Below are 12,696 nucleotides of genomic sequence, written 5' to 3'. Positions count from 1 at the left end.
CCGATTCAGGTTCAGGTATGATGAATTTTTTTTTTTTTTTTTAACTGTGGCATAAAAGTTTAATGTTTTTGTTAGTCTGAGGGCTTGTAGAAGGAGCCAAGAATGCTTTTCCGGAAGCGAAGGAGGCAGAGAAGTTCACGGGTCTTCCCTGGTAGGGAATATGAACCAGAAGGATTTTTCTGGGAAGGAGTTCCCTAAGATTTTTCTCGGGGGCATCTCATCAGCCTCGCGTTGTCATCATTTACTTTTTGAGAGTTTCCATTTTACAGTTTGAGTCCCGGGACCACGCTCTCCACGCCTCTGAATTTCTGCACTACGCTCCTCAGAAGCCTGGGATACAGGACAGAACGCGTTCTTCCCGAGTTTGTTTTTACGTCATTGAGTGAATCTTTGATTTGGGAACTATTCTGCACGTGGGTTGCTCCTAGTGACATTAAGTCAGCACATAAACGTAAATTCCCGTAAAAGTTGAGCTGTTAAATTTAGTTATTATTTATTTATCAGACTAGGAGCGCTCCACTTCTTCCTAAACTCAGGAACTCTCTCTCTCTCTTTTCACCTCAGCCGGGTTCCAGAAGCGGGTAGAGGCGGGGCGGGGGTCTGGTAAGGCGTGTACGAAGGAGAGGCTATCCTCCTCGCCTTCCTCCCTGCTCCCATGGCCCCCTGCGCCCCGCCGGCCAGATGCTGACGTGTCCTTCCCTTCCCCACCACGCCTCCGGGCCCCTCCAGACACCACTACCTCCCGCGGCCCCCGGAAGTCCCACCTTTCAGTTCGTGATGTCACGACGAATCAGCTCTGTCAATGCCTCTGGGCGCCCACATCCCGCTACGAGGTCTGGGGGCGGGGCTCCGCCAACAGAGTGTCGATTGGCTTGGGTTCTGGCGGACCGGACGTTCTGATTGGGCGGTGGGTGGCAGATCTCTGGCGCGCTTGCGCGGCGAGTAGAACGTGTGGCGGCGGCCGCTGTAGCGTCTCCCCTTTGCTTCCAGTCCGGGTGCTGGTGCTGCTGTGGACCGATTCCGTCCGCCTGTCCGTCCCAGCCTCTTGCCCGACACTCTCGTCGCCGCGCCGGCCTCTCCTCCATACCCCAGCCGATCTTCCGAAAAACTCTTCTCCTCCATCCATGGCCTCTTCCGCGCAGAGCGGCGGCTCCTCTGGGGGACCCGCACTCCCCACCCTGCAGCGGGGCATCGTCAAGATGGTGAGAACTGGGGGCCGGGCCCCCCAAGCCTGCCACCCTTCCGACAGCCGGGTCTGTGCCCCGGACCCACCTCGAGCCCTCCATAACCCGGATTCTGGCACAGGGAGCCTCCTGCCCTCCCAGGACGTGGAGCGCTGCCCCTCGACCCTCACCCCATACTTCAGCTAATTAGTGTGGGAGAGGGGCTTCTCCTTCCCCCTTCCCACCCAGGAACCCGGAACAGGAGCACCTTCTTCCCTTCCTTCCCCCACTCTTCTGCCGAGCACGGACACTTTTCTTTCCCATATGCTCAGATGGAACTCTGGGACAGTTTTCCCTCCTTCCTTCTCTTGTACCCTCCCCCAGGGCCCCCCGAACTGAAAACTGAAACAGGAATCCCTAACTGTAATCCAAGACAGAGCTCCTAACCAGCTCCAAAAGGAGCACGCAGTGGAGACCCCTTCCCAAACTCAGAGTTTCGGACAAGGACTCCTTCAGCCCTCCTGTTAGCTGAGGTCCAGGGCACTTACTTTACACTCCAGTGGAATCTGGACACGGGGACATGACGCCTAACCCCAAGCCCCCATTTTCTCCGATCGAGGATTGGGACAGAATTGCTCATTTTCTTGAGTTACCTACTGGGAATGACATGTGGATCCAGACACACTTCCTTGTTCCCTCACTTGCATGCTCATGCACCATGTCTGTTTTAGGTTTTCATTAATTCTTATTTGTTAATAGCCTCCTTTTCCTGATTATCTCCTTTCTCCAGTCTGTCTAATACAAAACTGCTGAAATAATCTTCCCCAGGGAAATGGCTGAAGGAGTCAGTCTCTTGCTCGACAGTTTTCAATAGCCCCTCATTACTTTCAGAATTAAATAGAACCCCCTTTAGTTAAATAGAACCTCCTTTATCATTTAAGATCCTCCACAGTCAGTCTCCAGCCTACCTTTTAAGTCTTACTTCATACTACTCTTTATCATGAACTTTATATTCCTACTAAACTGAATTCTTCAGTCTTTTCGAAACTCAGTTGTCTTTGCCAAGCTCCTTCTTGGGCCTGGCTTTCCTCTGTTTATTATCTTCTTGGCTCATTTCTAGTGTGGCCTCCTTGAAGCATTTCCCGATTCCTCCTTGTTAAGGCTCCCTGCTTCCTCAGTTTTCCTTTTACTGTACTTATTTGTATATGTTTTGTCTCTTCCCATTTGAATATAAGCTCCTTGAAGGCAGGGACTTTTTTTTTTAAGTGGGTGGGACTCTCTCTCTCTCAAATGTAGTAGAATGGCTTGCAAATAGTAGGTGTATAATAAGTGTTGTACTGAATTAGTTGGATTTGAGACAAGAAAGCCTTCCTTCTAGGAAGCTACCTCTGCTACTGCAAAATGGATGCCCCTTCCCATATGCACATGTGTGGAGGGGTAACACACATGGGTTCTTATTGATCTGGGATCATACTTCTATTAGTCTCTGTCCTCACACTGGGATGTGTTGACTAAGAGAGATAAAAAGCCGTTTTTATCTTGTCTCTTTATCCCAATTGTTTTTGACATTAACTTAGTCTTGGTTTGCATTTTTCAGGAGTCTGTTATCCAAGTCTTTACAACTGTCCTTGCCTGTGAAGCCATTCTACTCCACAACAAACATCTTCTGAATGCTGAAGACAAAACAAAAAAACTATGTAGATCTTGCACATAAACAAAATGCATCTGCCCTTAAGTTTCTTGGGCTGGAGGCAGGGGCAGCAGATGTGACTTATAGGTAGAAGTATCATATAGTAAAGGCAATATTTGGAGCAAAGGAGATATCCTATGCAGAATGCTTTTAGAAAAATTTGTAAAAAAAAGAAAATGTCTTTAACTGGATGGGGATTGGAGAAGTTGTTTGGAGGGATTGAGAAGCCTATGTAAAATAGGTGGTTACATCAGAGCTCAGCTTTGAATGAAGTCGATTCTGAAATGTGGAAATAAACATTGGGGTATAGGAGTGGTAGATTCACGTAGGAACAAAATGGTACTTTTTCAGTTTGACTCTTATAGCCTTTTTTTTTTTTTTTTTTAAAGGCTGTAGAATCCCCCCATTTTGTCATTGATAAAAACTGATAAATTTCTTGCTTTCTCTGTTTTTCTTCGGATACTTAGGTTAAGTATCTGCTTTGTGGACACTTTGTAACTCCAAGCAAGTCATTTGATTCCAAGTTTCCCTAGTAACTCAGGTTCAGGTACATTTGCTAATCTGCATTAGTGTTATTTCTTCACTTGGAGTTTACTTCACTACTGAAATCATAGATCTTCATTATCTACTGCTCTTGTCCCCTTTCCAACTGAAAAGCTTCTTATTTTCTTGATTTAGAATGATAGGATTTATCATTGAAAGGTCATTTAGTGAATCTAAGTCTGCCCTTTCATTTTACACGTAGCAAGCTGAAGCCCAAAGAAATTTAAATAACTTATTCAAAGTTACACAGATTTTTAGTGGTAAAACTGAGATTATAATTAGAAGAGGATCGTAGGTAGTGCACTTATAGAGTGCTGGATCTGAAGTCAGGAAGGCTAGAATTCAAATCCAACCTCAAGACAGTAACTAGCTGTGTGACTCTGGAAAAGTAATTTAACTCTGTTTGCCTGTTTTCTTATCTGTAAAATGAACTAGTGAAGGAAATGCCAAATTGCTCTGGTGCTTTTGCAAAAACCCTAAATGGGTTCATAAAAGATTGGACACGACTGAAATGACTGAAGAAGGTAAATTTGGTGTCAAAAGTGCCCACGCAGACTTTTAAATCACCCCTCTCATTTTGGACAGGAGGAACAAGAGGCTATTAGAAATGTAAATTGCCCAATGTCATACAGGGGATAGTGGGCAACAATTGAACCCTGATTCTCTGAATCAGATTCATTGTTTTTTACAATAAATATAGTCTTGTATCTTGTGTAGATATAAAAGAGAAATTAGATTTTAACTTCATGCTGTTCTCTTATTTTTGTTTTCCACCACCTTCTTGGACCTGTACCCTTAATATCTGTAGAAAATTAGTTAACCAAAAAAAAAAGTGAGATGAGAATCTCCAATATCCATTTTTATTTTAGCTCCTAGAAGGTTTTGCTTAACCTAGGAAAGAATTACCCCAAAAGAGTGCCTAAGTAGGCATAGCTAGGTGGTGCAAGGGATAGAGCACCAGCCCTGAACTTAGGAGAACTCGAGTTCAAATCTGGCCTCCGACACTTAACACTTCCTAGCTGTGTCACCCTGAACAAGTCACTTAATCCTATTTGCCCCAGCAAAACAAATAAATAAGATTTAAAGGGGGAAAAAAGATATCCAAAAGTACTTAATGTCTAGCAGAATTACCATCAAATTTATATAGCTTTTGAAAGTATGCAGCTCCTTTCATATATATCAGCTCATTTTATCCTCATAGCAAGCCTATGTTGTAGGTGTTATTATTCCTATTTTACAGGTGAGTAAACAACCTTAGGTTAAGAAATTTGCCTGAGTTCACACAACTAAAGAGAATTTGAAGGGGTCCAGAGTTTGCTACTCTGTCCACTGTGCCTTGCTGCTTCTGTGCTAAAAGTGGGCGCTTAATAATTGTTTTGTTGACTGCATAGTGAAAACACTAAACAGGAAATTAAAGAAATCTGCAGGTAATTAGTTGTGAGATTTGGGGCAAATCCTGCCACCTCCCTTGATATCAGATAATGAAGAGTCTTAAAGTACTTTCTACTTTTGATGTTTTCTCTGGAATTTGATTTCCTCATCTGTTAAATGTGGTTGGTTAAATGTTAAATGTGGTCTGCGATTCCAAATGACTTCAGTAATTCTCTACTGTAATTAGATAGCTTTTTCTATTCACCATTGAAAAAATATAATTGTGTACATGTATTGTATTTCCATATTAGATTGTGAATTCTGGAATGACAGAACCTATTTTAGTTCATCTTTGTATCTTTCCCAGTGCTTTCCATAGAACTCTTTAATTATTAGATGCTTTGATTTGGAAATTGACTACAGAGATTATCAGGAAATGGTTTGGTTAAACAGCACACTTTCTTTTGTGACAGCCTTCTCTTCTCTCTTCTGTTCTGTCAGGGAGTTGAACCAGGTCTTCTTAAAGGCCTTTTCAACTTGAGATCCGTTTTTGTTGATAAATTTTTACATGATCCCAGCTATACAGGCATAAAAAATAGGTATCCAAATCAAACATTTACTGGTGACAAATATTTTTGCATACCTAGTGTTTAATTATGTGAGCCATATGGGGTCATGACCCACGATTTAAGAAGCTTTGAATTAGACAACTGGCATTTATTAAGATATTATGTGGGGCAGCTAGGTGGCACAGTGGATAGAGCACCAACCCTGAAGTCAGAAGGACCTGAATTCAAATGTGGTCTCAGTTAATACTTCCTGTGTGACCCTGGGCAAGTCACTTAACTCCAATTGCCTCAGAAAAAAAAGAAAAGAAAAGATGATGCTAAATCTTGGAGATAAAAAGGCTCAGATCTAATAGGGGAGAAAATATACAAATAACCATATACAAACAAGATATATGCAAAATAAATTGGGGATGGTCTCAGAATGGAAAGCACTAAAGTTTTTTTTTTTTAATTTAATTTTTATTTAATAATTACTTTATATTGACACTCGTTTCTGTTGCGATTTTTTTTTTCCCTCCCTCCACCCCCTCCCCTAGATGGCAAGCAGTCCTTTATATGTTGGATATGTTGCAGTATATCCTAGATACAATATATGTTTGCAGAACCGAACAGTTCTCTTGTTGCATAGGGAGAATTGGATTCAGAAGGTATAAATAACCCGGGAAGAAAAACAAAAATGCAGATAGTTCACATTCGTTTCCCAGTGTTCTTTCTTTGGGTGTAGCTGCTTTTGTCCGTCATTTATCAATTGAAACTCAGGTCTCTTTGTCAAAGAAATCCACTTCCATCAAAATATGTCCTCATACAATATCGTTGTCGAAGTGTATAATGATCTCCTGGTTCTGCTCATTTCACTTAGCATCAGTTCATGTAAGTCTCGCCAGTCCTCTCTGTATTCATCCTGCTGGACATTTCTTACAGAACAATAATATTCCATAACATTCATGTACCACAATTTACCCAGCCATTCTCCAATTGATGGGCATCCATTCATTTTCCAGTTTCTAGCCACTACAAACAGGGCTGCTACAAACATTTTGGCACATACAGGTCCCTTTCCCTTCTTTAGTATTTCTTTGGGATATAAGCCCAATAGAAACACTGCTGGATCAAAGGGTATGCACAATTTGATAATTTTTTGGGCATAATTCCAGATTGCTCTCCAGAATGGTTGGATTCGTTCACAACTCCACCAACAATGCATTAGCGTCCCAGTTTTCCCGCATCCCCTCCAACATTCATCATTATTTTTTCCTGTCATCTTAGCCAATCTGACAGGTGTGTAGTGGTATCTCAGAGTTGTCTTAATTTGCATTTCTCTGATCAATAATGATTTGGAACACTCTTTCATATGAGTGGTAATAGTTTCAATTTCATCCTCTGAAAATTGTCTGTTCATATCCTTTGACCATTTATCAATTGGAGAATGGCTTGATTTCTTATAAATTTGAGTCAGTTCTCTATATATTTTGGAAATGAGGCCTTTATCAGAACCTTTAACTGTGAAAATGTTTTCCCAGTTTGTTGCTTCCCTTCTAATCTTGTTTGCATTAGTTTTATTTGTACAAAGGCTTTTTAATTTGATGTAATCAAAATTTTCTATTTTGTGATCAGTAATGGTCTCTAGTTCATCTTTGGTCACAAATTTCTTTCTCCTCCACAAGTCTGAGAGATAAACTATTCTATGTTCTTCTAATTTATTTATAATCTCGTTCTTTATGCCTAGGTCATAGACCCATTTTGATCTTATCTTGGTATATGGTGTTAAGTAAGCACTAAAGTTAAAGAAGAAACTTCTTATAGAATCTGATAATTTAGCTGAGACTTGAGGGAAACATTAAGTGGAGGGGGAATGGCATATGTAGCATCTATTCTGTACCAGGCACTATATCAAATCATTATTACAAATATCTGATTTCATCCTCACAACAACTTGGTGAAGTAAGTTATCATTATCTTATTTTACAATTGAGGAAAGTAAGGCAGATAGTAATTGACTTGCCCAGGGTCACTCAGCTAGGGTGGATTCAGAGCCTTTGCACAAGAGTGAAAGCATTCAATCAGGAGATGGAGTGTCATGTTTGAGGAACGGTAAGGCGGCCATTGCTACTGGGTCAGGAAAGTAGGGTGTAAGGAAATTAGAAAGAGGCAGGGGCCAGAGTATAAGAGTTTTATACTTATGTATTTTGACAATATATTTTGTCTGGAGGTGGTAGGGAACTACAAGAGTTGAATAAGGGGTAAAATCATCTCTGCACTTTAGGGAGAGCAGTTTGACAGCTGACTGCATCAGGGATAGGTTTGAGGTAAGACCAACCATTAGGCTATTGTATATCACCAGGTAGGTGGCGATATGGGCCTACTGCATCCGGTTGGTGGCAGTATCCGAAGAGAGAAGGGAAGACATCTGATTGACTATGGAGTGTGAGTATGCAGCTGTTGGAGGCTAGGCTGTATTTTCTTTTACAGAATTTGAAGCCTTTCAAGATTGTAGTTCAGTGAAATTGGTAACAGTTAAGTTGGGGAGAGGATAGTAACTTGGTGTGTTCATGACCTACCGATGTTAGCAGTGTCTTTATATGAGTAGAAATGTAGCCTTCATCTAGGTAGAAATATGACCTTTTGTTTTTTGGATTAAAAATTAAAAATTCATTGTTCAGGTAGACTGTATTTTCTTTGAATCTTGCATTTTTGTGGTTGAGATTGCTTGAGAATTGGGAGAAATTGTAGGATACAAGTTTATGCCAGAGTAGAGAGCTGTTTCCTAGGTTGGGTTAATACACTGGTAAGTTGAGATTATTTCTACTCTTGTGTTAGGCATGTTTTTATTTAACTTGAAATTTTCTTCTAGAGATACTGCACTGATTGGTTTGTTATTGTTGCAGAAAGGTAGATAGGTTAGTGGAGGGAGGTGCAAATACTTTTTTTAAACATGTTAAAGTATATCTTAAATACAATATATGTGTACACATCCCTACAGTTCTTTTGTTGCACAAGAAAAATTGGATTCAAAAAGGTAAAAACAACCTGGGAAGAAAACCAAAGTAGTCCACATTCATTTTCCAGTGTTCTTCTCTGGGTGTATCTGGTTCTGTCCATCATTGATCAATTGGAACTGAATTGGAATTTTCATTATTGAAAATATCCACTTGCATCAGAATATATCCTCATATAGTATTGTTGTTGAAGTGTATCTCCTGGGTCTGCTCATTTCACTTAGCATCAGTTCATGTAAGTCTCTCTGTATTCATCCTGCTGTACATTTCTTACAGAACAATAATATTCCATAACATTCATATACCACAATTTACCCAACCATTCTCCAGTTGATGGGCATCCATTCAATTTTCAGTTTCTAGCCATTACAAAAAATGCTGCCACAAATATTTTTGCATATACAGATCCCTTTCCCTTCTTTATTATCTCTTTGGAATATAAGCCCAGTAGTAACACTGCTAGATCAAAGGGTATACACAATTTGATAACTTTTTGAACATAGTTCCAAATTGTTCTCCAGAATGGTTGGATTCGTTCACAACTCCACCAATAATGCATCAGTGTCCCACTTTTCCCACGTCCCCTCTACCATTATTATCTTTTCCTGTCATCTTGGCCAATCTGACAGGTGTATAGTGATATCTCAGAGTTGTCTTAATTTGCATTTCTCTGATCAGTAGTGAGTTGGAACAGCCTTTCATATGAGTAGAAATAGTTTCAATTTCATTTGAAAATTGTCTGTTCATATCCTTTGACCATTTATCAATTGGAGAATGGCTTGATTTCTTATAAATTAGAGTCAATTCTCTATATTTTGGAAATGAGGCCTTTTAACAGAACCTTTAACTGTAAAAATGTTTTTCCAGTTTATTGCTTTTCTTTTAATCTTGTTTGCATTCGTTTTGTTTGTACAAGAGCTTTTTAATTTGATATAATCAAATTTTTCTATTTTGTGATCAATAATGATCTCTAGTTCTTTAGTCACAAATTCCTTCCTCCTCCACAGGTCTTAGAGATAAATTATCCTATGTTCCTCTAATTTATTTATAATCTCGTTCTTTATGCCTAAATTGTGGAGCCATGCCTTGTTTCTGCCATGCTAATTTCCAATTTTCCCAGCAATTTTTGTCAAATAGTGAATTCATATCCCCAAAGTTGGGAGAGGTGAAGGAAGCACAATTACTGTTGAGAGTTAGTCAAGGAAGAATTAGACAGTGATTTGACAGAAACATGTTGGAGTTGCTCCTCACTGAACTGATTGGAACTGATGGACAAACTGACCGTTTCCTAACTTTTGGGTTCTTCTGAGGAATAACATAGGCTTTCCTTGATAGAAGAAAATGGTCAGCTACTGTTGGGCCAGGTAACTAAAGAGTTCAAAAGCTATAAGCAGGTATGTATTTTCTCTTTTTCTGTGGGCTTTGATTATTCTTTGTGATTGAAATGAAGTATAGATTTTGTCACCCATTCTAGTAATCTCTTTATTTGTATGTTTTCCTAGGGTTTGTAACACTGAAGTAAATCTGCCTTAGTTCTTCACTTTACTGGAAGGATAAGTGATGGCAATTTTTTTGATTTTGCTTTTTGTGTGGAGTGTTAAAATAAAAAAAAGCTACAGAATTCTCTTTTCCACAAGTCCTTCCTGTCATTGCTTCTACTTATTTATGTTTAGAAAAAAGAAAAGGCATCTAGATGGCACAGAGAATAGAGTACTGGTCCTGAAGTAGGGAGGACCTGAGTTCAAATCCAGCCTCAAACACTTACAAGCTGTGTGACTGGGTAAGTAGATTACCCCCATTTGCCTTGTGTGTGCTCCTCTCTGTCCCTCCCTCTAAAAGAAAACGAAAAGAGGCAGGAGTGCTTTTGTTCACATTAGGATCTCTTCCCTGGGATTTGTCAATTATTGTCAGCATTTGCCAAACAAAATTTAAATTTCCTGTTGAGTTGTTTTATTCGAGGTTATTCTCAGTACATAGTGTTAAAGTGCTAACTATAATATAATTTCCTGTAGTTGAGTATTTCCTATTTTTCAGAAGTTGGAAAGTGTCTGTATTGGAGAAATTCATCAAATTATTAAAAACCTACTATGTTCAAGATCCTGAGTTGGGGAGATAAAAAAGATAATTGTGATAACATTTCAATCCCAAATCCCTATTTCTAGTTCTCTTTTGAACTCCAATCACTCATAACAAAATCACTTTTTGTACATTTCCCTTCAATAACTCAACCTTAGAATGTTTAAAATAGAAGCCTTTATTTTCCACTCAAAATAAACCCTTTCATTTTAACAACTGTTTCTGTTGAGGATATCCTTCATTTCCTCTAGTCTAGCAATAGTGGAATCATTCTTGACTCTTTCTTTCCCCTATTCCGATCCTTTCAATTGACTGCCAGATCTTTTGGGTTTTACCTTCACAAAATCTCTCACATCCATCTTTTCCTCTTCGCTCATGTGGCCATTTCTATAATTGAAGCTCTAGGTTCCCTTTCTTTCCCAAGACCATTATGCTAGCTTTCTAGTTTCACCTTTGCTTGTTTACTCTTTATCCCATTCACTCTCTCTACACAGTTGCCAAAACAATCTTTTGGAGTCTGATCATGTCACTATCCTCTTCAAAAGCTTTCTGTGCTTCCTTATTGCTCATAGAGTAAAATACAAATTCTTTAACCTATCTTCTCATTTACTTTTTTGTAGCACTTTGAATTTCTCTTATACACTTTTGTTACTTGGGGTGGGGTTTCACTACTCTTATTAGAATGCAATATTCCTTATTAAAATGCAAGGTTTTTTCCCCCCTGAGGCAATTGGAGTTAAGTGACTTGCTCAGTCACATAGCTAGGAAGTATTAAGTGTCTGAAATCAGATTTGAACTCCCGCTCCTTCTAACTTTAGGGCTGGTACTCTTATCTACTGTGCCATCTAGCTGCCCTAAAATGCAAATTTTTTGAGAGCTTATTTCTCAAATCTTTTCCATGCTTATCATGGGCTTTATACACAGCAGGCAGTTAGATGTTTGCTGGATGATTTTTTTTTTTTTTTTTAGTTAAACAAGTAATCCTCTTAAGATTTTTATTAGTATGACTTTAGAAAACTTTATTTTCTCTTTTTAGCAAATATTTGTCAAACATTTGCTGTAGGGAAAGCATTGTGAATAAATGATCAAGATAGCTCCTTCAGAGATTTCACTCTAGTAGAAGAGATAAATGTACAGAAGTAACATGAGAATGGAACAGTATAGCCAAAGAAGTAAAAAGTTCTGTGAGAATTCAGAGGAGAGACTCCTTAATAGCAAGATTAGAAAAAGCTTGATGGAAGAGATGGCATTTGAGGTCAGCATAGTAGTGTCTTTTTTGGGGTTACTATATTCTGATTTAGTGAAATGTGAGATAAAGATAGGATGAGGTATTTTACACTCACATTCTCATAATTATCAGTTTAAAACCCGTTTAACAAATGTTGACAATGTAGAAACTGAAAAGGGAAATGACTTTCCCTCAAGTCATATTTTTGTATCTTCAAAGTAAAGGACAGGATTTGAGTTCCCTGAATTTTTTAGTCAGGTCTGCCTGTTCAAATGCTATCTACTCTTTTCCCTAAGGAGGTGATGCAACAGAAAATAAATATTCAGAATAACTTAAGGTGAAGAACTCTTGTAGAAGCCACTGACATGCAATTCATTGCTTTTGGGTAACTTTATGGTCTTTAACATTTTCAGTGGTCACTGTTGCAATTAAGGGACAGATGGTCAATCTATTCATTTATTGGGTGATAAAAGAGAAATATGCATGATCATTTCAGGATGGAATATTGGGTATAGAAAAGGAAATTTCTATAAGGAATAATTCAATTTAGAAAGAATCATCAAAGTATTGTTAAAGAAGACTAGCTTTTTTTTTCAGAATAGTATAGATGTGTACCTTTTAAAGATGACAAAGGTATATTTCTGGTTGCAGGAAGGCTGAGGAAGAATACTAAGTAAGAGTGATAGAAAGTTTATATCTTTATGAATATTTCTAGCTTGAGGGTATTATAGTTAAATCTTTTTAAATTCTTGAGAAAGTAAACATTCTACATTTGCTTGATAAATTGTTTTGACCTGTCTCAGTTCTGTTCTTGTTTTTTGTCAAGGTTGTGTATATGGCCCTGTTGGTTTACTGTTGGGAGTAGACACCCTCAGTTTCTTTTGCTACTTCCTCTCTTGAGAGTCAGACATATGTTTTTTGTTTTTCAGCAGAAAATGGTGTAAAATTGCAGGTTGTGAACATTTGGTGCAGATGGAGTTTTTTGTGGGATTTCACTTATTCTCAGTAAGATTTAATATGATAAATTGTAGCTATATTTTTCTCACTTAGTTTTCATTTT

At 38.8% G+C, this 12,696-nt stretch overlaps 1 protein-coding gene across 1 annotated transcript in view; it reads left to right on the top strand.

Annotated features, from left to right (window-relative positions):
* The first annotated feature begins 923 nt into the window (after positions 1-923).
* SND1 (staphylococcal nuclease and tudor domain containing 1) overlaps positions 924-12,696 on the top strand; it is a 499,624-nt gene continuing 487,851 nt past the window's right edge. The window contains exon 1 of the mRNA XM_051963240.1: positions 924-1,202. Coding sequence (XP_051819200.1) covers positions 1,125-1,202 — 78 coding nt within the window. The 5' untranslated portion in view covers positions 924-1,124. The remainder of the gene's footprint in view (positions 1,203-12,696) is intronic.

Source organism: Antechinus flavipes, chromosome 5 (assembly GCF_016432865.1).
Source record: "Antechinus flavipes isolate AdamAnt ecotype Samford, QLD, Australia chromosome 5, AdamAnt_v2, whole genome shotgun sequence".
Classification (NCBI taxonomy): Eukaryota; Metazoa; Chordata; class Mammalia; order Dasyuromorphia; family Dasyuridae; genus Antechinus; species Antechinus flavipes.
Note: the sequence above shows the minus strand (reverse complement) of the source record. Positions and strands in the feature narration are given on the sequence as shown.